Raw genomic sequence first — 26195 nt, 5'->3', positions numbered from 1 at the left:
CTGTTTCAAGTCTTTTCCTTCCACCATCCGATTCCAGTTCAAAGACTTGAGGAGGGGGTGTTAACACTATACTCTTATATTATATAGTCTCTATATTAATAGTATAGTGTTGGTGTATTAAGTTTCCTTTAGCTTAATACACTTAGTATATAACTAAGGTGTAAGACTCTTATTCCAATTAATGAGAAATCAGATTCTTTTCTTCTCTCTCTCTCTAACTGTTAACATACATTACTATATTCGCTTCCGCCAATGATTAGATAATCCAATTTGGATTCCTATTTAGAGAACCAAATGTGCTGTTGTTAGAACAACGGTCGCAACTCCATAACATTGTCCATGATATCATTGCTAACTAACTTCCTCTTTCGAGTTCATACTTTATTATATAAATCAAGTATATGAATAAAGTATAATTATAATACCAATTTTTTTTCACTTGTCATCTGCAGTTACATTTAAGATTATCACTTAGCTACTACTCAAATTAAAAACTGATAGGTAGATTAAAAGTAGAAAATAGATGGATTTACACGAGCCCTAGAGTATTTAGGCATAAACAAGAGATTTTGATATTTTCTTTTGGGGTTAATTTGGGTTCAAAACCAACTCCAAAAGATGCATTGAATAGATAGGTTGGTGTCTATCTGTCTGGACTCTAGAGTAGCTCTTCAAATTTCAAACTATTTGGAAGCTTTAAAACAAAAGTCTCGTGCTCTCTATATCCTAAACTTTTAACCGTGGGATCTTTAAAACCCATACGCTCCCTTAACCATATTAGATCACCATATATAGATTTACAATAATTTGAAAGTTTAATGCAATTTTTACATTACATTTTAAAACTCATAATTTACACGTGCTAAAAGGGGCTTGGTTGTTATAGAAACATTGTTCGAAGCTAAAATTATTTTAAAGACGCCATTTGAAACTAGTCCACATAATAATAATTCAAAGTAATAAAGAAACTTGGGGTCTATATAAATGGAGACAGGAAGTGTGTGACTCTTGTCTCCTACACTAAATTCTCTGAGCTCTTTCACCAAAATAGAGAATGGTGTGCAGAGCAGAAGAAGCAATGAAGCAAAGAGAGATGATCAAGCGATGCAAAGAAGATGATCAACAGAAGAAGAAGAAGAAGACGACGCAATCAATCACAAATTGCAACAAAGAAAAGAGTTCCAAATTCAAGAGAAGCACTAGTAATCTCGAAAACGACGGAGCTTCCTCAGCTATCTTCCTCCTCGCCTGCATCGCCTGCTCCTCCTTCTCCTACCATCTCTAATTATTAAGTAATTATCTTAGTTGTAACAACATCCACAGTTAATTACTCTTTAAACTACGTTTATAATATTTAGTCTTATATTTGTTAATTCTATTTATACTTTTGTTCGATACAGTTTTCTAATGTTTTAATCTGTTTTTTGTTTGTTTTGTGTGTGTGTGTGTAATAGTTCTGTTGTATAAGTAGCTGTGGAAAACATATTGAGGGTGCCGGGTGCGTATAAAAAAATATATATAATACGTTTTTTTCTAATTACATTGTTTTCAAACATTAGAAAAAGAATATTAATTACATATTCTATGTTTGTATTTATGTTCGGATTTGTAACATTGCATAACCGCTTAATGACATAAGCTGCAAAATCAAAAATATGTTAATTGGATATTTTTGGTTTTTTACATTTCGTATAGAATTTGCAGAATGTGGAAAAATAAAAGATTTTAGAATCAAATATATGTTGATCTCATATAAAAATTGGGAGAATGAAAAATGTGTTAATTGTTCTTCATCTTCATCATTATTTTGTTTTTATTAGACTATATCATATTGTTATCTTTACGTCTTAGCTTTAGATTCTGCAAAATCTATTTTCTAAGCCATTCATGATAAAATAGATTTTCTAAAATTTAGGAAAACCAGATTTTGTAGGATTTTAGCAATTCTTTCACAAAATCTAAAAACCACATTTTGTGGGTGAGTTTTTTTTTCTCTCTTTTTCCTAATATATATTTATTCTAATTTACATAAATTCTAAAAAAAACTAATATTTTGAACGGTGATAATGATAGTAATTTTGCAATAATGTGTTTTCTATATGCAATAAACATATGTTTTTTGTTCTGAACCATGGTATTTTTTATATATTTTAATAAAATTTTATAATCATTATTTTACTATTTTAAAAATAATATTATTATATATAAAAACCAAAAACTAATCAAGTTACCATTCGATATTTTGCAAAAACTAAAATCTAAACCAAAAATCAAAAACTAAAAAAATCAAAAACCAAAATCGAAAAGCTAAAAACCAAAATCTAAAAACTATCATTCATTCATGGCCTAAATGTGTGAATAAAAGGAAAGATGAAGAAGTCGTCCTCATGTTCATATAAAAAATGTCCATTAAACTTTAAGTGGACCTAGAAGTCCAGAAAAACTTTTTCGAAAGTGAGTATATTTTTTCTTGGTTTGATTCTTTTTTACTTGTTTTATTGGTTTTTCTCTAATATTTCGTAGTGACGTGGCTTGTTCTAAGATGACTGTGTTGCAACAAAATACGTACACGAGAAATGTATTGTATTTTGTTATGTACTACTCCCTCCGTTTTGTATTAGAAATATATTAAAAAGATTAAACAAAAAATTTAATACTTTTCTTAATTTGTATAAAACAACCTCAAACCCATATCAAGGGGAGTTATGGTCAAAGCTACCCAAGTCCTCGACAGGCAACTCAACCCCTATCAAGGAAGTCCGAACTATGGATTCTACGGTGGTTTTGTGCAAGTTAGTCCATATCAGGGAAACCAAACTGGTTATGGAAGCCCAAACCATGGAAACACCGGTAGTTATCAAGGAAATCAAGCCGGTTATGAAAGCCCAAATCATGGAAACACCGGTGATTATCAAGCTGGTTACGGAAATTCTGTTGGTTATCAAGGAAGTCAAGCCGGTTATAGAAGCCCTAATCATAGAAACTCTAGTGGTTATCAAGCCGGTTACGGAAACTCCGGTGGTTATCAACAAGGAAGTCAAGTAGGTTATGGAAGATCCAGTGGTTATCAAAGAAATCAAGCCGGTTATGGAAGCCTCAATCATGCAAACTCTGGTGGTTATCAAGCCGGCTGTGGAAGCCCCCTTCATGGAAACTCTGGTGGTTAAAAAAAGCACTTAGATTATTCAATACTTTCATCATATAAGAGAGTATCACCAAACACAACAGTTTGTTGAGGATGATTGAACCCGATGAATGGAGAAAATGGTCTATCATATTCATTAGTTTTATAAGTTGTATCAAAGCAAATGACATCTCCAAAAAGATTGTACTCACTTATAAATTGATCATCTGCCCAAAAGATATTGTGATCATATCGTCCTGATCAACTTGCATTAAAAGAAAGATGAATTATCCTCTTTTTCTGAAAATATTCCTATATATATAATTATCATTATTTATATAATTTAATATATATATATATATATATAATTATCAAAAATACTTTATCTTTAAATTGTTGGTGGATTCGAACTCGTGACTGACGTTTAATTTTAATCTCATACTAGGATTTCACCCGCGGTACACCGCGGGACTAAGTAATAAATTATTGTATTTTAAATAATAATTTTTAATTTATTTAGTTTTCAAATTTTCAATTAATTAACTTTTTATCTAATTTAGAATTTTGTTTAGAATTTTTTTTCTTCTTCTTACGTTTTATAAAGTTTATAACCTAATTACATTAAATTTGTTATTAGATAGAATATAAAATTCTAGATTTGTTTTGTTCTCTAGAATTAAACAGAGGTATATGCCTATATAGTATGCTAGTGTATATTTTTATGTGTATTTTGTTTTTGGAATATTAAGAATGTGTTATAGTATGTGTAATATTTTGTAGTTCATATACTAAATAATTTATAAGTTAATTTTCAAAACTATGAATACAAATCTATAATGTATATGAGATAAACTAATAGCTTTAGTGTTGGTTCTATATTCCAAACCCGCCATGCTAGGCGGGTCAGGCAACATATTTAAAGATTTTTAATCCATAGAAACTCATCATATGAAACCCGTGAAGTAAAAATTATTTTAATACGTAATACAAAATAAAAATAAATCTGTGAGCAAGCAATATCTTTTATATTTTATTATTATTATTTGAATAAGATATCAAATTGAATGGTAAATATGTTTGTTACCTTTTAAAATCATACCGTTTGTTTTTTGAATGATATATTTTATATTTGATTTTGAACATTTATTTTAGGGGGAAATCAATGCGTTGAGATCAAAAATCTCGGCCACGGATCCTCCTCCAAAATCAATTCGGTTCTTGGTTAGACCGATTGTTTATGAAATTTGTGTGAGAAAATATTGTTTTGTAAAATTGGAAACTTAATATTAATTAAATCAATTATAAAATTAATACTTAATGTTAAAGGGAGTGGTTCCAAATTTTTTGGAAATTTATTTAGGATGGGAAATCTTGTTTTCAAAAATAGAAACTTAATATTAATTAATTAAATGAAAAACAAATTAATAATTAATACCAATGGCAGTCTTGTAAATAGGTAGCAACTATAGGATTTATTTGCTAAATGTACTTGAAAAATGTATATATAGATGTTTCAAATAGATATATAAAATCTTTATACAAAAATTTATAAGCATATTCGACGTGGTCTGGTAACTCTCAGAGTGCGGGTTTAATTATATTCCACTCATCCGTTAACAAAATGTAATGTATTTGAGACATCTTCTAATAAGCTTCTAAAATAAAATCGTTTCTCAGCCAATGTGAAAAGTGGGCTTATGAGAGTTGTGAAGAAATCAGAAGTTTTGGAATCCTCTCTCGGCTTCGGTACTAGTGACCAATGAAAACTAAAGTGAATACAACCCGCTTGTTTTGTTTACCGAGTGGTTTTCAAAGGATCGGTCATACGCACTTATGAGGAGTAGTTTGCATTGGGTATGGTATGGGCTTATGGCTCAAACTCAACAGTAGATGTGTACATATTATTATCCAAAATATACAATTCGATTCTTTATTTGTCCCAAACTTTTTAAACTCTTGAGATTTGTATATAAAGCTAAAGTAGGTACGTGTAAATAATAAATATCCATGTTTATGATGAATAAAACAAATACATGAGTTGACACGACTAATTCCCTTAGCTGTTCACATGTAATTAAGCCTTGTTTTTAATTTTAAAAGTTTAATGAACAATCCAAACGTAGAAGAGAGGACGACGACTTATTACATTCATCAACCACCTATACAGCAAATAAATTATAGCTAGAAGTAGCCTATGTTTCTTTCGACAATACATTAATTAAATAACATTTTAAGTAATGAAAGAAGACTTTCGACAATGAATAACTAATTAATCTTGAGAAATGCATTATTAAATTACTTTATTTTAAGCCTTTTCCACACGCTAAATCGGCGTTAAGACCGGGAGTAGGAACATCCGTTAAGACTTTGGGTTTGGAACTCCGGAAACAAAGACTTTTGAACACAACGTCTCATGAAAACGTCGTCGTCACGAACATTTGAAAGTTAGGTTTAAAGTTTTTTAAACAGATTATTGTCAGTTTTGCAAATAACTCAAATTAGCCTTATTTATTTTAATTTTTCTTTGGTTTACTAATGCATTAGGCATATATAAATGATGTTTACGAGTTCCACTTGGAGACATCACTAAAAAACTACCTTGATTTATCCTCATACATCAATCCATACAATGGGTGCAATACCTGTCAATCTACCCACTCACGAGCACCCTTTGTTCCCTTCAGCTCGGAATGTTGCCTTTACATGTAAAGGATGCCATGTGGAAGGAATCGGCTACGGCGGCTACAAATGCAATGAATACTATTGTAACGCTTGGTTCCATAAGGAGTGCGCCGAGGCCCCATCGGAGATCAGCCACCCTTCTCACCCCCAACAACAACTCTCGCTCACCAATGACCATGGAGATCATCCATGCGATTTGTGTGGACAAAAGTCTTTGTCGCCCTGTTATAGTTGTTCCACATGTCAATTCACTTTGGATCTGACTTGTGGGATAAAGCCATCACCGTCTGCTATTGAAAATTCTATGTGTCATGACCATTCACTTGTCTTCTTGAAGAAAAAAGAGGAGGGAACCCCTTGTAAATTATGCAAGGTTTCTATTACTGGACCTTCCTATTCATGTCTCGAATGCGATGTGTATTTTCACGTGGATTGCGTCAATCTCTCAAAGGAAGTAAACCATCCTTGTCATCCTGTTCATCCTCTCATGTTAATGGCACCCGAATCACTTCCAGATGACGCCAAGAAGACTTGTATTTTTTGTGAAGCACAACCAGAAAATGTGCTTTATCATTGTTCCTTCTGCAACTTCAGCACTTGCCTTGCTTGTAGCAAAAACCCACCACCCATTGTTATGGAGCATACAAAGACACACAAGCATCCACTTACTCTCTTTTCGAGGGAAATCTCATTTACTTGTAATGCTTGTGGGATTGAAGACAACGACATGAAACCTTACATATGTCTTCAATGTGATTTTGTTGTTCATGGAATATGTATCGGCTTACCCCAAGTCATAAACATCAATCGCCATAAACATCAATCGCCATGATCATCGCATCTCTTGCACTCATCATCTTGGCCATGAAAACTTGACATGTGGAGTTTGTCGTAAAAGTGTAAGTCAGTTCTATGGGCGATATTCTTGCTCATCTTGCACTAACTATACGGTTCATTCGCAATGTGCAGTGAAAACTAATGTATGGGATGGTGTAGAACTGGAAGGGGTACCCGAGGATGAAGAAGATATTGCGCCATTCAAGGTGGTGGGTGATAACTTGATATGTCATTTCAGTCATGAAAAACATACTCTAAGGTTCTACAAGGATAATTTCATCCATGATGAGCATACACGGTGTGAAGCATGTAGCCATCCAGTCGAGTTTGACCCGATCTACAGTTGTGAGGATTGCTGTTTTATTCTCCATGAAAAGTGTGCTAATCATCCTCTCAAGAAAAGACTTGTCTTTAGCACCAGACCATTCAAATTACAAGAAGCAGGTACCGGTGTTCGTAAGGTCTTAGACTGTGCATATTGTAGAATATTTTCTACTGGTTTTAAATACACGTCCTTAATAGCAAAGAATGTAGATGTACATTGTGGTTCACTCTCTGAGCCGTTCATCCATGATGATGGCCATTTACATCCCTTGTATTTTGATACTTTGGATCCCAAGCAACGTCACAATTGCAATGGGTGTCGTAATAGGATAGATGGTCATCTCCTACGTTGTGAACCTTGTATCTTTGATTTGTGTTTGAGTTGCGCTAGTTTGCCAAAAAAGATAAGGCATAGCAGCGATGAGCATCCTCTCACTCTATTTTGTGGCGAAAAGACGGGCAACAAGTACTGGTGTGATATTTGTGAGAGAGAACTAGATCCAAAAAAGTGGTTCTACACATGTTCTGATTGTGGAGTCACGATGCATGTTGAGTGTGTAATAGGAGATTTCTCACGTCTCATGCCAGGAAGCATCATTGATATTGGTGGATATGGATTTGAGGTGGTTCTTAACAATCACAACACTCGACCATTATGCCGTGAGTGTTTCTCTCGATGCAAAGTCTCTGTCATCTTAAAGGATCTTGAAGATAATGAATACATCTGCTCCCGTTTATGTTTTCTTAAGTCCCCTTGTGGAATTAGTTATGTTTCAAAGAAATGAGTGGATCTCTCTTTTTTTTTTTTTTTTTTGTTGTTGTTGTCAAAATGAGTGAATCTCTATCATGTTTGTATTATTTCATAAGCTCCAGCTTTCTAATCTTTTTTTTAAGTCTATGTCCAAGGCCCAAATAATAATGTAATTCTATAACGAGGCAATGCATTATCTTTGGTTACTAGTGAAATAACTTGTTTATTGATATTTAAATTTATGTTTTATCAGATATTTATATCAAAATCACTTAAAATGTTGGGACGATTGGTGAAATAACAAAAGCATAATGTCAAATTTGGTGAAATAATATAAAGGTTTACGTATTAACATATATGTAGTATATAGAATAAAGAGAGTACTAAGCTTTCTTTTATTTAGTACTAATACTTGTATATATACTCTTGTAAGTGTATCTTTCTACGGTTAATGAAAAATCACTTTTACAATTTTAAAGTGTTAATATGGTATCAGAGCGTAACAAACTTTTTTCTCATTCTTAATCCATCTTCTTCAATGGTGATATCCTCTTGATTTCTTCTTTTTGAGCTTCGACATCTTCGATTTCATCTTCGAATGGACCGATGAGTGCTTCAAATCGACAAATCATTCTCATTTTCTTCACGAATCTTCTCTTTTTCTATATTCAACTTTGTTCTTCCGCGCCTTCATCTTTCTTTCTGTTATTGATCTTATCTCTTGATTTCTGAGTTTCCCAAGCTCGATTCATGGCTCCATCATCGCCGACTCGTGCTAATTCTACTGATTCATCTACAGATCTATACAACAATCCCTATTTCTTGCATAGGTCCGATCATGCGGGAATGGCTTTAGCTTCCGATCGCTTAACCACCGGAGCAGACTTCCACTCATGGCGTCGTTCTGTATGCATGGGACTCAACGTCCGCAATAAACTTGACTTCATTGATGGTACGGTTCCTAAACCTCTTGAGAATCATCGCGATTATGGATCTTGGAGTCGTTGCAATGATATGGTTACGACTTGGCTTATCAATTCTGTTAGCAAGAAGATAGGTGCTAGTTTGTTGTATATCCCTACTGCAGAAGGGATTTGGAAAAGTCTGATGACGAGATTTAAACAAGATAATGCTCCTCGTGTATATGAGATTGAGCAGCAATTGAGTTTACTTCAGCAAGGTTCCATGGATGTCACTTCTTATTACACTGCCTTGGTTACTCTTTGAGAAGAGTACAAGAATTATGTGGAATTGCCTTTGTGCACTTGTGGGAGGTGTGAGTGTAATGCAGCTGGTATATGGGAAACGTTACAATAGCGGAGTCAGGTCACTAAGTTTCTTATGGGGCTTAATGCTTCATATGTGAAACGACCGACCTTTTTTTTTTAATAAATAATAAATAATATATATAAATATATATATATAAACTATAACTATTGGTCCCATACCCACTAGCCACCTAACCACAGTCACAATCAACAGCGGAATAACAAAACCAATATCCAATAATAATCCAATAATAATCCAATAACAATCCAATATCATAGCATAAGCAATATCCAAATACCAAACAACAAGAAACATGAAACCAGCAACCTAGCAATGTTTCTAATGACTCAACTCTAGCAACCTAGCAATACCAGACAACATCCAATCGAGTCCCTAGAACATCCTCCTCTTCATTGCCTTGATTCCACGATCACACTTTGCCTTTACCTGCACCACAAACATAGATTGAGATGCATGAGTATTTGATAAACACTCAGTGAGGCAATCCTCCCATCTATTGGGCTATACACACAAGCAACAATGATTCCAAAGTTCCAAACAAGCATCAAACAAAACACACAAACCAGGAAATCAAACATCGTCTCGCTGGAAGGGAGGTGTCGACCGACACCAGCCTAGTGTCGACCGACACTGGCCTTGGTGTCGACCGACACTACCCCACAGTGTCGATCGATGCCCAACTTGCTGGTGTCGACCGACACCAAGTGGTGTCGATCGACACTCCCTCTGCAAATGCGATCCGCGCGAAGTCGAGAGTCGAATCTCGCTCCTAAATCTCCTCCAAAACGTCCAATACTCAAAACGCAAGCCTTATACATCCGTAGGAACCTGTATCAACCAATCCCAGCAAGAAAAACACACAAACAAGTAACAAACAAGCAAGAACAAGGGAATCAAAGGCTTAGATTAGCCATTGTCATGCACTCACCTCTTTGCAAGAAGATTCTGACCAACAATGGATGAATCCACACTCCCAGCAAGATTCCCACACGTTCTTAGCCTTGAATCCTCACTCCCACAGCAAGATCTCACCCACAAAGCCTTGAAATCTCACAAAAACTCCCAAAAACTCAAGAACGATGTTTTCTCCTCTTTCTCTTTGTTTTCAGCGGCTGGACAACCACAAAACACGACCTAGGTCGTTCCCCCACTTAAATATCATGGTTTAATGGTTCTCCTCAAACCAAACTGACCAAAAATCAGTAATTAAATAGAACCGGTCAAACCGGAAAATAATCAGTGTCGATCGACACCTCCTGTGGTGTCGATCGACACCCTCACCAATTTACCAAAAATTGGTTTGCGGGTGTTACAATTCTCCCCCACCAATCTAGATTCGTCCTCGAATCTCGAACGACCATCAGCCAAGGACTCCCGTGCAACCGTCTCCACGGCCCGCACTCCTCCGACTGATTTACAGAAGGTTACCTCTAGGCGATAGACTCGCGCTCTAGGCGTCATTTGCTCTCGACTTTTGGACTTTCCTTTACTCGCAGGCCTAAAACATCTTAATGTCCTACCAACCACATATCCCCTCACTGGAATACCTCATGACCACACAAGGATCATATACATGCCACAAGGGCCGCCACCAAGGCCAAACAAAATGTCCTAAAGAGGACCGCCACCAAGGCCAAACAAAATGTCGTAAAGAGGACCGTCACCAAGGCCAAACAAATGCCCTAAAGAGGACCACCACCAAGGCCAAACAAATGTCCTAAAGAGGACCGCCACCAAGGCCAAACAAATGTCCTAAAGAAGACCGCCACTAAGGCCACTCCTCCCGAAGGACCGTCACAAAGACCATCTGTCCCGAAGGACCGTCACAAAGACACTCTGGCTAAACAGCCCGCCACAAAGGCCACACAATTGGCTAAACAGCCCGCCACAAAGGCCACACACGGCTAAACAGCCCGCCACAAAGGCCACACACGGCTAAACAACCTGCCACAAAGGCCACACACGGCTAAACAGCCCGCCACAAAGGCCACACAATGTCTAAAAAGACCGCCACACACGGGCACACTTACTCGAAAGTCCGCCACTAAGGCCACACACAAGTCCCTCCAAGGCTCTCCACCGCTAAAATAGACAAATTCTAACTCCCGTAAAACTTTTCATATTTAGCACTTTTCATTTTTGGAAACTTTCCACTTTTGGAAACTTCTATTTCAGGAAAACTTTCCTCCAAAAACCCCGCCTCACGGAAACTTTGTACCCCGAACACCACCTCATCTTGTTACTGAGTCGCACAACCAACCATCCCAAGCGACCGAGTAACAAGAGAGATGGGCTGGAATACTCCATTCCCGCTCCAGCCACGGATTACAGATAGAACCAGGCTAAACAAGCTCAAGTCGCGGCTTGCTTCTCATACCACTTCTTGAACCTTGCTTTCATCTTTGCCTCAGGCTCCCAAGTCTGCTCCTCAACACCATCACAGTCCCACAGGACTCTCATCAAAGGAATCTTCTTCTTCCGAAGTTCCTTGATCCTCCTCTCGAGAACCCTCACTGGTCTCGCCTCCATAGTCATGTTAGGCTGAAGATCTTCAGGAATCTTAGCCAACACTCGCTCACCCTCTGATATGTCTGTATTTTGCATCTCCTTAGCCTGTATTTGTCATGCCTTTAGCTAGGACAACTAGTTGTTTTGCATCATTTTAGAACCTCTTTCGTACATTTTGCATGTTTAGGAAGTTTCTGCATCATTCTTGCATACATTGCGCATTTCGGAGTTTTTCAGGTGTTTAGGAGACGTTGGAAGCGCACACAATCGAGCTGCTCCTCACTTACACAATCGAGCGCTCCTCACTTCCTAAACCGAGCCATGCTCCTCACTTCCTAAACCGAGCCCTCCTCACTCCCTCAACCGAGCCATGCTCCTCACTTCCTAAACCGAGCCATGCTCCTCACTCCCTCAACCGAGCCATGCTCCGCACTTCCTAAACCGAGCCCTCCTCAGTTCTACAATCGGGCTGCTCCTCACTTCTACAACCGAGCCATGCTTCTCACTTCCACATTCGAGCGCTCCTCACTTCAACAACCGAGCCATGCTCCTCACTTCCACATTCGAGCGCTCCTCACTTCTACAACCGAGCCATGCTCCTCACTTCTACAGTCGAGCCCTCCTCAGTTCTACAATCGGGCTACTCCTCGCTTCCACAATCGAGCCATCACTCGAGCCACCGGTCTAGGGATTCAGCTTTTGACGTCTTCATGAAAGTTGTAGAGAATTGAGTCATCTTTCCAATGCCGTCTATTTCAAGCCAATCGGAGGTGTGGTTCAAGAGTTATCATCGTTTTAGTGGATACGTATACACCCAGCTCGAGCCACTTTCACATACCATGCTCGAGCCATTTTCACTCACACCACTGGAGCCACTCCTACTCATTCCACTCGACCTCACTCTAGGGAGAGACGACACACGACTCGACCGCACATGTCAGGAAGACGTTCCGTCTTATGCGCTTCAGGAGATTCCCAAACCGACGCTTCACCTTGTCGTTTTAAGTTTTAGGGATTTACATGTTTTTTTACTATAAATACATTTTGTTAAATCTTGTTTTGGATATCTTAGTTTTTATCTCGTTTTGTTCTTAAGGTTTACCTAGCCTCCAAAAAACGTTCTGAGACTTGTATTTCCGATATCTTTGAGATTATTGAGATTTTGCATTTGATTCCTTTTACAAAGTTGTTCACCTTATTTTTATCCACCTAATGATGCTTGATTCAATGATTTATGTGTTTGCATGCTTGATGATGAATTTCGGATCTGAGTAGTGTAGTAGTTCTTGAGGATGGGATAGATTAGGTGGAGGATCTTAGGATGTAGAGTGTTTAAGCTTTGATTGTATGACTCCGTTCTGGACTAGAATTAGAAATACTAGTTTCTCTCTGATCAATTGGAACTAGGTTTTAGACATCTCCGCACCCAAAAGGTGTTCGATGAAATGTCTGACCAACTAGTGCCAGAGACTTACGTTCCTAGCCTAAGAGATTAGTTGTCTAGGATGTTTGTTGACGTGAATGAACTTGTTTTTCATGCCATGCTTGATCATGTTTCTCTAGCGAGAGCTAGGTTTGGAAGTGGTTGAGTTTGAGTAGCTTTTGTCAAGAGATTGGATTAGCTAAGAAGTGATGCTCATTATTTAGGGATAGTTTGCTTGTGACATGTTAAACACGCTATAGACTAGGATACTCCACCGACATCAATTACTCCCATCCTTAGGACTTCTTTCTTTCTGATTTTTATTACATTCCCGGAACTGTTTCGTTTGTTCATGCTTAGAATCGTTCTCAGTTTCTCTCATTCTTGCTTGCTTCTTGTCATACATTTTCGTTTCTGTTTCTGTAATTCATTTCATTTTGTATTTTGACCATTCTAGATTGTTAGAAAAACTCTCTCTTGAATTGGCTTAACTTGTGATTGCTTGATTGCATCTTGAGTGACTAGCATCATCCCATTTGGATTGACACCTTAAGTATTACAACGCATAAGGTTAATTGAACCTACTAGGAGAAACAAAAATCTTAGTATCACCCTCACGGAGACACTTCCGCAACATAGACACATGGAAAACCTTATGGAATGCACGCATAACCTCGGGTAACTCTAGTCTATATGCCACTGGTCCAACCCGCTCAATCACCCTGAATGGACCCATATACCTCAGACTCAACTTAGTCTCTGACAATGACCTGTTCAGATCCCGCAACATGGCCATCTTGAGGTACACTCTGTCTCCTACCTGAAACTCAAAATCTCTCCTCCTCCTATCGGCATAACTCCGCTTCCTATCCTGAGCCTCCTTCATGTTCAACTTGAGAACCCGAATCTTCTCTGAGGTCTCCTGAACAAAAGTAGAACCAAACATGCTCCTCTCCCCCACCTAAGTCCAGCATAATGGTATACGACATGGTCTCCCATACAAAGCCTCATAAGGAGCCATCTTAATACTCGCCTGATAATTGTTGTTGTAAGCAAACTCTACCAGGTTCAGGTGATCTGCCCAAAGGCCACCCCAATCCAACACACACATCCTCAACAAATCCTCCAGCGTCTGGATCGTCCTCTCAGACTGTCCATCTGTCTGGGAATGATAAGCTGTACTCGTATGCACCTTCGTGCCCATCTCTGCCTGAAATGCCTTCCAGAACACCGAAGTGAACTTAGAATCCCTGTCAGACACAATGCTTGCTGGCACCCCATGCAATCTAACTATCTCTCTCACATACTTCTTAGCCAAGACCGCTGCTCCATCAGTCTTCTTAATGGCCAGAAAATGTGCTGACTTAGTCAACTGGTCCACAATGACCCAAATAGCATCAAAGGTCCGTGACACTGGCAATCCTACCACAAAATCCATGGTGATCATATCCCACTTCCACTCAGGAATGGGTAAACTCTTCAGTAACCCGCCAGGAACCTGATGCTCAGCCTTCACTAACTGACACACATCGCACCTCGAAACCCAACTAGCCACATCCTTCTTCATCCCGACCCAATGATAGTACCTCTTGAGATCACGGTACATCTTAGTCGCTCCGGGATGAATAGACAACTTGCTCGCATGAGCCTCTCTCAGAATCTCCTGCTTCAACTCCTCATCCTTGGGCACACAAACCCGACCGTGCACCAAGATAGTACCATTATCTGAGACCTGATACTCTGAATCCACATCCTTAGAGGCATTCACCAGCCCCAAATCCTTCTCCTGAGCCAACCGCACCCTGCTCAGAAGATCTGCTCTATCCACTGCTTCCAAACCCAACGGTTCCTGTGAAACAGCACACAACCTCAACGCACTGATCTCTCCTGTCAGAAACTCCATCTCCTGCTCAGGCAAAGCCAACACTGGCGTAGTAGTCAACATCTCCTTCAGGCTTGCAAAACCCTCCACTCACTCCTGTGATCAAACAAAAGGAACATCCTTCCCTATCAACTTAGTCATCGGACGTGCCTTGCTCACAAAAACCTGCACAACTCTCCTGTAGTAACCTGCCAACCCAAGGAAACTCCTGATCTCTGTGGCATTCTGCGGTCTAGGCCAATCTCTGATAGCCTGAATCTTCTCCGGATCTACAGAAATTCCCTCTGCAGAAACAATGTGACCCTGAAACCCATCTTATGCTGCCAAAAACTGCACTTGCTCAACTTAGCAAACAACTTCTGCTCCCACAGCTTCTTCAGTACTTCTCTCAAATGCACTGCATGCTCTTCAGGACTCTTAGAAAATACCAGGATAGCGTCGATGAAAATGATGACAGACACGTCCAGAAACTCCTGAAACACGCTGTTCATCAACCTCATAAACGCTGCTGGCGCGTTAGTCAACCCGAACGACATCGCCACAAACTCATAAACCCAAACCTCGTCCTTCTTCTTGACGAACACCGACGCTCCCTACAGTGAAGTGATAAGACAAAAGAGTCCCCTGCTCAACAAATCCTCTAGCTGCGTCTTCAGCTCTACTAAACAAAAATCAAGTAAGCCGACATCAACTCATCACCACTCGGATATCAACATCTCTTGTCCAACGAAGAACCTCTAGTAACTTGTTTCTTAGGGAAACTTCCACAAGATAGCTTATTACAAAGTTAGCTTTTCGCTTAGCAATTCTCCATAGCAAATCATCAAAACGAACGTAATAAAACAAACAAGTACCATACGTTCGCACATTCCGATTCACCGCGTCAAATGCTTTGCAAGCCGCCAACTCAAACCTCTTGCCCTTGTCTCCCTCAGCAAGCTTACCAAAACCTTAAATCTTGCAAACCTGTCCATCTCCAATGAACGTAATCCAACATCGTCGCAACGATTAGATTATCCTGCCATGAAGGCTTCTCGTGAACTTATGAATCTGGCAAACATGCCTTTCCCGGCTCAGACCTGTTGTAACTCCCCTTCCTGAGACTCCAGCACTACCGGCCTCACAATCCTAGCGAAACAGCCACACATTCATAATCGCTCTGGTTCATAAAACCCTGACCCATTGGTCAACACATCTAAAACCGTAGATTAAACCACCGTCAATCTCTCGAGGTCTACATTCAATCGGGTTGTTTATACTCACGTCCTAGGTATTGCTTGCTACCAAAACCACCACCCTTAGGTCGCAACCTTCGAGCCCTACCGATCTCACTCTCAGTCTAGCGTCTTCGAGTTATACTGTCTCACTCTTAAAACACAATCCTCAAGATCTCGGTATCAGGGGAACTACTCATCCCCTCAGGAGAACATAATCCCCTCTGCCACTCTCAGAACCCCCAGCCCCTCGAGCTATCGGTATTCAGGAGAATCACCATCCCCTCAGGAGCAACAATCCTTAACCACTATAAACATCTCCCGACGAAAAGTACTTCCTGTGCCAGAGTATAACATTTCAATGTTACACTTGCCCACTCAACTTATAATATCACACTGGATTACCCACCAAACAGAGAAAATATTTGTTCCAGTTGCATACGTCCACCTATCCGCCTCTCTAGGCCCGATACCTCTTGAGAATAATCTCATACCGGTCATCTACAACTGCTCCATCCTCTTAAAATAGGATGAAAACTCCTCAACATCCGCAGCCCTCGGCTGCACCCCGCCACATGCAGTACAACTGGAGCCTGCACTGGTACCCCTCTCGGTAACCGCTCCACCAGCATGCCAACAGATCCGCCAAGTGATCATCTCGACCCTGGGCTACACCTGCTGCAACCCCAGCTCTGGGTTCCCAGCACCCCCGGCACGCTCACCGGCTAACCTCCTCTGGTTCCTCCTGATACGCTTGCGACCCTCTAACGTACCTCCTCGTGGAACTCTGGACCCCACACTCGCTAGCCTCGGGACCCACCCAAACATGACCATGACCACGTCCCCTTCCACGACCAACAACTCAAACACCTTTAACCACTGCACTTCCAAGAACAGATGCTAACAAGCAATCTTAACATAACACAAAAACACAAATTCACCGTGGAATCACACTGTCGGCTCGGAGAGGATGTTCTAAGACTCCATGCTACACACAATTGACTAACTCACATCATCAATCAAGACATGCAATCTCAACATCACATTAGAAACCTAGTGAACCCAAACCTAGAACCGTAAGGGCTCTGTTACCAAAATGAAACGACCGACCTTTTTTTTATAATAAATATTAAATAATACACACAAGCAACAATGATTCCAAATTTCCAAACAAGCATCAAACAAAACACACAAACCAGGAAATCAAACATCGTCTCGCTGGAAGGGAGGTGTCGACCGACACCAGCCTAGTGTCGACCGACACTGGCCTTGGTGTCGACCAACACTACCCCACAGTGTCGATCGATGCCCAACTTGCTGGTGTCGACCGACACCAAGTGGTGTCGACCGACACCAAGTGGTGTTGATCGACACTCCCTTTGCAACTGCGATCCGCGCGAAGTCGAGAGTCAAATCTCGCTCCCAAATCTCCTCCAAAACGTCCAATACTCGAAACCCAAGCCTTATACATCCGTAGGAACCTGTATCAACCAATCCCAGCAAGAAAAACACACAAACAAGCAACAAACAAGCAAGAACAAGGGAATCAAAGGCTTAGATTAGCCATGGTCATACACTCACCTCTTTGCAAGAAGTTTCTGACCAACAATGGACGAATCCACACTCCCAGCAAGCTTCCCACACGTTCTTAGCCTTGAATCCTCACTCCCACAGCAAGATCTCACCCACAAAGCCTTGAAATCTCACAAAAACTCCCAAAAACTCAAGATTGATGTTTTCTCCTCTTTCTCTTTGTTTTCAGCGGCTGGACAACCACAAAACATGACCTAGGTCGTTCCCCCACTTAAATATCACGGTTTAATGGTTCTCCTCAAACCAAACCGACCAAAAATCGGTAATTAAATCGAACCGGTCGAACCGGAAAACAATCAGTGTCGATCGACACTTCCTGTGGTGTCGATCGACACCCTCACCAATTTACCAAAAATTGGTTTGCGGGTGTTACAATATGAATCAACCAGGCGCCACATCTTGCTGCTTAAACCGATTCCCTCAATTGATGAAGTTTACAATATGGTCACACAGGATGAGCGACAGAAGAATGTCACACCGAAAGCTGATAATGCTATCTTTCATACTTCGGACTCAAAGGCTGATTCATCAGTCGTCTATCCTCTTCCGAATCAGTCTTGCTCATTTGATGGTTCTTATGATAATGCAGCTTTTGCTGCGATGCAGAATCACTTTCGACCTCGTTCTTCCAATCGTCCATTGTGTACTCATTGTGGTCAGCTTGGCCATGTTGTTCAGAAGTGTTTCAAGCTTCACGGCTATCCTCCAAGTTATATCCTAGGATATAAGAGTCTCTCATCTGGTTCCCAACCTCCGAGACCATTTCAATCGTTCTCTCAGCCTAGAGGATCTGCTGGCCTTTATTCTCAACTAGTACAACCGTTTCCTCCATCACAGTCTGTTCAGACAAAGTCTCAGATTCAAGCGAAGGCTAATGCTGTTCCAACTTATCAAGGAGCTTCTCCTGCGGCTAATGCTATCAATCTGGATCTCACTAAGATCAACAACGATCAAATCCAGTCCTTGATTCAACAGTATCAGGCCCATGTCATGTCTTCAGAACAACCTGCTCCTTCCCCAAAGCTTTGTTCCATTACAGACCATGGTGTAATGGATCCTTAATCATCTTCTGGTATGACTAAATATCCTACTACTTTTCCTTCTACATCTCTTCGTTATGAGAACTATCAGCTTACTTTTCAACACCAATGTCTCTCTTCTCTTTCTTCGAATTTACCTCCTGGTAGCTGGATAATTGATACAGGAGCCACAAGTCATGTCTGTTCTGATCTGACACTTTTTAATGAGACTACATCAGTCTCTGGAGTTACAGTAACATTGCCTAATGATGCTAGAGTGGATATTACTCATTGTGGCACTGTGCATTTGTCATCATCTTTAACATTGCATGAAGTTCTTCATGTTCTATCTTTCAAATTTAACTTGATTTCTGTAAGTGCTTTATTACGACATAACCAGTACTCTGCTCATTTTTATCCATTGTTTTGCTATATCCAGGAGTCTATTCAGGACTTGATGATTGGTAGAAGATATCTATTTCGCAATCTTTACATATACGGGAGAGATCATCAGTTGTCTGCATCGCATTTTTCTGGATCCTTGACGGTTGATGGGGCTCTGTGGCACAAACTCGTAGGACATCCATCTTCTGACAAGTTAAAGCATGTTCCGGATATATCATCATTGTCTACTTCGTCCTTTGAGTCTTCTTGTTCTATATGTCATTTAGCTAAGCAAAAGCATCTTCCTTTTGAGTCTAGTGGTCATAGGTCTTCTACTCCTTTTGATCTCATTCACTTAGATATTGGGGGTCCCTTTGCTATAGAGTCTATAGATGGTTATAAATACTTTCTCACCATTGTTGATGATTACAGTCGTGTAACGTGGGTTTACCTATTGCATAATAAAAGTGAAGTTTCTATCAAATTGCCTCTGTTTCTTAAACTTGTTGAGACTCAATATAAGACTACTGTTAAGAAAATGCGATCTGATAATGCTCCAGAACTTGTTTTTGCTGATTTAGTTAGTAAACATGGCATCATTCATCAATATTCTTGTGCTTATACACCAGAACAGAATTCTCTTGTTGAACGTAAACATCAACATTTACTCAATGTGGCTAGATCTCTCTTGTTTCAATCGAATCTTCCTTTAGCATATTGGAGTGATTGTTTACTGACTGCAGTTTTCTTGATTAATAGAACTCCTTCTACTGTTTTGAAAAATATTACCCCTTATGAACTTCTTACTAAAAAGAAACCGGATTACTCTTTTTTTAAAAACTTTGGTTGTCTTTGTTTTGTTTCAACTTAACAAAAAGATCAACATAAATTTAGTCCTCGTGCTACTGAATGTGTTTTTCTAGGATACTCTTTTGGTTATAAAGGCTATAAAGTCCTGCATCTTGATACTAATATTGTTTCTGTGTCTCCCAATGTCATTTTTCATGAAACCATCTTCCCTTTTCAAAATGTCAAGCATGCTAATCATGATATGGATTTGTTTGGTGATGCTATTTTGCCATTATCTGTTCCAATTGATGTTTTTGTTCCTGCATTATCTGCACCATCTCATGCATCCACATCCGCTTCATCGCATGCCTCACCACCCGATAACCACTCTAGTGTCACTATTCCGGTGACAGAGACTGTTACTGCGGATACTGGTGTTGTCTCATTACCAAGTGCCAGACCACGACGGACTACTAAGGCTCCAGGTTACTTATCTGACTACCATCACTCTCTTAACCAAATTTCTACTTCTTCTCCTTTGAAACTCTCTACTACTCCTTACCCACTCTGTTCTGTTTTATCCTATTATGCTATAAATCCTTCCTACCAGTCCTATGTTCTTTCTATAACTCTTGAAACAGAACCTAAATCTTTTAAACAAGCTATACGATCTCTGAAATGGACCAAAGCTATGGATGTGGAAATGGATGCTATGGAGCAGACCGGGACTCTTTCTGTTGTTTCATTGCCACCAGGTAAGAACGTTGTTGGTTGCAAATGGGTTTATACTATTAAGTATAACTCGGATCGCTCTATTGAATGGTACAAGGCCCGTCTTGTAGCCAAAGGATATACACAGCAAGAGGGTGTGGACTATATTGATACATTTTCGCCTATTGCTAAACTTGCTAGTGTCAAGCTTGTCTTAGGGTTAGCTTCCAAGAAGGGTTGGAGTTTAACTCAGATGGATGTCACTAATGCTTTTCTGCATAGTGACTTGGAGGAGGAGATTTACATGAGCTTACCTGAAGGATATACGCCAACATCTGGTGTTCTGCCACAAATCCGGTTTGTAGACTTCACAAGTCTCTTTATGGTTTGAAGCAAGCCTCTCGCCAATGGTACAAATGTTTATCTAAGGCGCTTCTTGATGAGGGTTTTGAACAATCTCCTGCTGATAATACTTTGTTCGTCAAGGAAACTAACGTCTTCTATACTGTAGTGTTAGTTTACGTTGATGATATATTGATTGTCAGCAATAATGATGAGGCTGTTATGAGCATAAAGGCGGCTCTTGCTCGACAATTCAAGACTAAGGATTTGGGTCCAGCTCGTTTCTTTCTAGGCCTAGAGATTGCTCGTAACTCAGAAGGGATCTCTGTTTGTCAGAGGAAGTATTGTTTGGACTTACTGGCTGATTATGGTCTTCTTGGTTGCAAGCTAAAGTCTACCCCAATGGACTACAAGAAAGTCTTAACTAAAGGTTCATGTATGCTTCTTTCTGATGGAAGACCTTATCGGGAACTTGTTGGTTGTTTGCTTTATTTGTGCATAACTCGTCCCGATATAACATTGGCTGTGAACCGCTTGAGCCAATATCTGTCTTGTCCAACTGATGAACACTATAAGGCTGCCTTACGTATTCTGAAGTATCTCAAGAATAATCCTGGACAAGGTTTATTCTTCTCTGTTCATACGGATATATGTCTCAATGGTTTTTCTGATGCTGATTGAGGAACCTGTTTGGAGAGTAGGCGTTCTATCTCTAGTATGTGTGTGTTTCTGGGAACTTCGCTTATTTCTTGGAAATCGAAGAAGCAAGATGTTTGCAGTGGTAGTAGCACAGAAGCGGAGTACAGAAGCATGGCAGTCACCACGAAAGAGCTTCTTTGGCTTGATCAGATGTTGAAGGACTTACACATAAAGGTTGTTTGTCCTGCGAAGTTGTTCTGCGACAACAAATCGGCCATGCACATTGCAAACAACCCAGTCTTTCACGAGCGAACTAAACATGTTGAGATTGATTGTCACATCACTCGTGATCGGGTTAAGAGTGGTTTTCTGAAAGTTTTACATGTTTCTACTGAAAACCAACTGGCTGATATCCTCACCAAACCGTTGCAGCCTGCTCCGTTCTACTCAATCCTCAACAGACTGTCAGTTTCAAGCCTCTTCCTTCCATGGGAAGCTTCGGCTTGAGGGGGGTATATTAACATATATGTATTATATAGAATAAAAAAAGTACTAAGCTTCCTTTTACTTAGTACTGATACTTGTATATATACACTTGTAAGTGTATCTTTCTACGGTTAATGAGAAATCACTTTTACAATCTTAAAGTGTTAATATTACGCTTTTGCCTCTTCTTTTCTTCTGCAACTCTGAGTATTAATTATTCGAGATTAACATTTTTGCATCAACGTGCATGTTTAGTAAAGGTAGGTACTATAGACGATCGACGTCAATCGCTGGAGATTTTAATCAGTCTATTCGAACATGCATGATTCGAAGACTTATTCTCCACTTAGCTGTTCACATGCAGACCTTGTTTTAATTTTAATTGAACGATTATATGTAGACGACTAAGACGAGAGCACGACTTTTATTTTACAATGTATATATAAGAATTAGCCTGTGGACCATTTATTTAAGTTCAACTAACATTTGAGTAGTGAAATACTAAAAGACTTTAAATAATTCATCATTAATTACTATTGTTAATTGTTATAACATTATTTTTATGTCCTTACGTTAAACCCTTAAACCACACAACCGTTCTATGTTGTACGAGATTCTTTTGTCATGTTACAATATCATTAATATATAATATAACATTTTGTTACTTAATGTTATATACCTTTGTAGCACACGAAGTAGATGAGTAAACGTCTCAGAAGTCCTTAAATTTTTTTGACAAATCTCCTATCTCCCTCTCTATTCTTCATACCCCCACCTTATTCAATAATACTCGATGAGACGATTTTACCCTTTTTGTTTTACTGAATTAGATTAATTTTTTTAAATAAAAAAAAACAAAAACTCTCAAACCCAGCTTCTTTCGACCCGAGAAACTCACCCGACCTCTCTCAACCCAGCCGCCGGCGATTCTTCCGTCGTCGGAGCTCCTACTGCTGTCGTTCTTCACCAAATCAAGTTGCATCAAGTTGTTCTTCAAAATGCAGGTGCGTTACTTCACTTTAGAGTTGCTTTTGGTTGAATTTGTTTTTGATTTGTAAATATAGAAATTCAATTGGATTTAGATCGAAGAAAGCTTAGCACATTGGGTGTTTTACAAAGGTTTATGGGTCGATTGAGCTATCTATTAGATAAGAAAGGGATTTGGCTTTCGATTTCAGTGAATTAACTCGATTAGAACTCGTGTACCATTCGATTCGATTTTGATAGGAGAGAGAAGGTGGTGAAACTGATAATACTGATATTTTTAGTAAAACTAGTAAAACTAGTAGTAGTACTAATTATGATTTTTTTATATTGGTTGGTTTGGCAGGATACAATATGCGAGAACGTCAGCCTACATTTTAAATATGAAGGACGCATGTATAGTATAATGTTTAAGAGGAATATAACATTGTTGATGTTAAAAGCAAGGATACAGAGGAAGCTTGGGTTTGTTGAAAGTAACGTTCAGTTGCAGCTGAGCTACAAGCCACTACTGGTAGAAACATTGGAGCATTGTGAGCTTAATGATGATGAGGATGTTAATGTTTATCTAGACTCCGTTAATTATGAGAAGCGAAGATGTATGTTGTTTGTGAATGTCATCCCTTCTGAGCCTCAGCCTGAGCAAGTTCCCATAGTGCCCATAGTGCCCACAGTGCCCATAGTACCCACAGTGCCCACAGTGCCCATAGGGGACCAAAGTTCTGTTGGTATGAACTATGAAAACCAACATGCGAAGGATGGTGAAATCGGACCTAACGCCATTGTTCTCTACGTAGGCAAAGAAAAGGCTGTAGAGGGTGATTCTAATAAAGAGGGTGAAGCTGAATCACGTGATGAAGGTGATGAATATACTGAGCCACGCCCTGTTGTAGAACCGTGTAAGTATATTGAACCATGGGATGACGGTTTGGATCTGACTAAACTTCAAGAATTTCCAAACAAGAAGGCATTGCAAGATGTGGTGGATAGAGCTTCATTCGCTAACTGTTTTAGTTTTGAAATAGTAAAGTCGGACAAGGTGCGTTATGTGGTCAAATGTCCTAAAGAAGGATGTAACTGGGGTTTACGAGGTGGTAGGATTCGACGTACAGATATTTTCTCGATTAGAAGGCACAACAAGATGCATACATGCTCTCGGGCTAGTCAAAGTTCAAGCAATAGTAAGAGGCAAGGCACTCCACAATTAGTTGCTTCTCTTTTACATGGTGATTATCCAGGGCAAATGGAAACTCCACCTCCGAAAATTATCATGGATCTTGTCAAGACAAAATTAGGTGTTGATATATCATATTCCACGGCGTTGAGAGGGAAAAAATCAAGCTGTTACTGATTTGAAAGGTAGCCCAGAAGAAAGCTACAAGATGCTGCGATGTTATCTGCACATGTTAGAGAAGGTTAATCATGGTACAAGATCATATGTGCATTGCGATGAGAATAATAAATTCATGTACTTGTTCATAGCTTTGGGAGCTAGCATTGAAGGATTTAAAGTCATGAGGAAAGTTATAACTATGGATGCAACTTTTCTAAAGAACGGATATAAGGGTGTTCTTGTTTTTGCGTCGGCTCAAGATCATAACCGTCACCATTATCCCTTGGCGTTTGGTGTTCTTGATGGTGAGAATGATGCAAGTTGGAATTGGTTTTTGGAGATGTTGAAAACCGTTGTTGGGGATTCTTCTGAAATAGTATTTATGACTGACAGAAATACAAGTCTCATAAAAGCTATAGCTAATGTGTATCCTCTGGCTCATCATGGTTTTTGTATATGGCATTTCTCCCAAAATGTGAAAGGTTATGCTCGTAACGTGAACAAAGACGTTGTTGCATGGAGATTCATGGAGTGTAGTAGGTTTTACACAGTGGCTGAGTTCAACATTGCTTACGCATCTTTTACGACAAGATATCCTTCTGCTGCCAAGTATCTTGAAGAATCTACCCAGAAAGAAAGATGGGCACGATGTGTTAATTCCAGGAGATAGATACAACCTAGACACAAGCAACTGTGTTGAATCGTTGAACAGTGTATTCAAAGATGCAAGGAGGTACTCCTTGATACCCATGCTTGATGCAATACTTCAAAAATTCTCTGAATGGTTTAATGAACATCGAAAAGATGCTGTGTCTGGATCAGTCGCAAATAAATTGGTGCCTTTAGTGGAGAACTACTTACATGATTTATGGGCAACTGCTGAGAAACTAAAGGTGATAGAGCTAAATGGTTTCGAGCTTGAATACAATGTCATTGACAGTGACAGAAAGCCTTATTTGGTGAAGTTGCGATTGAGAAGTTGCAGTTGTAGGTTTTTCGATATACAAAAGTATCCTTGTGTGCATGCATTGGCGTCTTTCATTACATACCAAAAATATGGAGGTAAGGATTTTGAGTTACATGAGTTGTGTTCTAAGTATTATTGGATGGAGCTGTGGGCAATTGCATATTGCAGGACAATTTATTTAGTACCTGATAAGTCTCGATGGGATGTCCTAGATGACGTCCAAGATATGGAGATCATACCTCCGAATCGGAAAATAAGAGGGGGAAGAAAGAAAACAAAAAGGTATGCATCTGCTGGGGAAAAACGACCAAAAACTCGACCTAGGACGCAGAATAAAAGGCGCCGGAGACAAGGACTCCAATGGTTGTTATTTGGAGATAATGTTCATGTTTGATTCACCTCTTCATGTATCAATTGTGTTTGGTTTGATACTTAATGTAAAACTTGGTTTGAAACTTAATTTGAAGTCTATTAATATTTTCTTCTTTCAAAATATGTGTATATGAGAGAGTAGAACTGGCAGAACTGGCAGAACTAAGATAAAACTGGTAAAAATAATAAAATTGGTACTACCTAAAATCAATACATATTGTATAATACATATTGTATAGTATAAATGTTCTACATAGGTTTCTACTATAAATGAATAATTTTCGAAAATATACCAATTTTAATTTATTTATTGAAAAATCTCAACAAGTGTTTCCTTACACTTTTAATGTCACTTTGTAAATAATTACCAAGTAAGCATGAAAAAAGTTATAGAATTATAAGTTTTAACTTATGAAGTTGCAAAAAGCTTGTAATTGTATGTTAGTTAAGTTTAATCAACTGTAAAACTAAAAAAAGTAATGCTAAGGTTTAGTAAAACTAATTAAAGTGAGAAACCTCTAAAGTACAACTATTTGCAAGT

General features: G+C 39.1%; 2 protein-coding genes and 2 pseudogenes across 2 annotated transcripts; all 4 read left to right on the top strand.

Moving 5' to 3' along the window:
* Positions 1–945: 945 nt before the first annotated feature.
* Positions 946–1537, top strand: LOC104725086 (uncharacterized). Its single transcript, XM_019231977.2, has 2 exons — positions 946–1292; positions 1455–1537. The coding sequence occupies exon 1, from the start codon at positions 1055–1057 to the stop codon at positions 1283–1285; it is 231 nt and encodes a 76-aa protein (XP_019087522.1). The 5' UTR covers positions 946–1054; the 3' UTR covers positions 1286–1292; positions 1455–1537.
* A 4194-nt stretch (positions 1538–5731) lies between these two features.
* On the top strand, positions 5732–7833 carry LOC104725076 (uncharacterized; annotated as a pseudogene).
* Positions 7834–8468: 635 nt separating this feature from the next.
* LOC147948826 (uncharacterized) lies at positions 8469–8945 on the top strand. The gene has a single exon (XM_087468736.1). It carries the CDS (start codon positions 8469–8471, stop codon positions 8943–8945), a length of 477 nt encoding a protein of 158 aa, XP_087324862.1.
* Positions 8946–23583: 14638 nt separating this feature from the next.
* Positions 23584–25757, top strand: LOC147948825 (uncharacterized; annotated as a pseudogene).
* The last annotated feature ends 438 nt before the right edge of the window (positions 25758–26195 follow it).

The sequence above is a fragment of the Camelina sativa genome, chromosome 2 (genome assembly GCF_030686135.1).
Source record: "Camelina sativa cultivar CO46 ecotype springtype chromosome 2, ASM3068613v1".
Lineage (NCBI taxonomy): Eukaryota > Viridiplantae > Streptophyta > Magnoliopsida > Brassicales > Brassicaceae > Camelina > Camelina sativa.
This window is presented reverse-complemented; position numbering and strand designations above follow the sequence as displayed.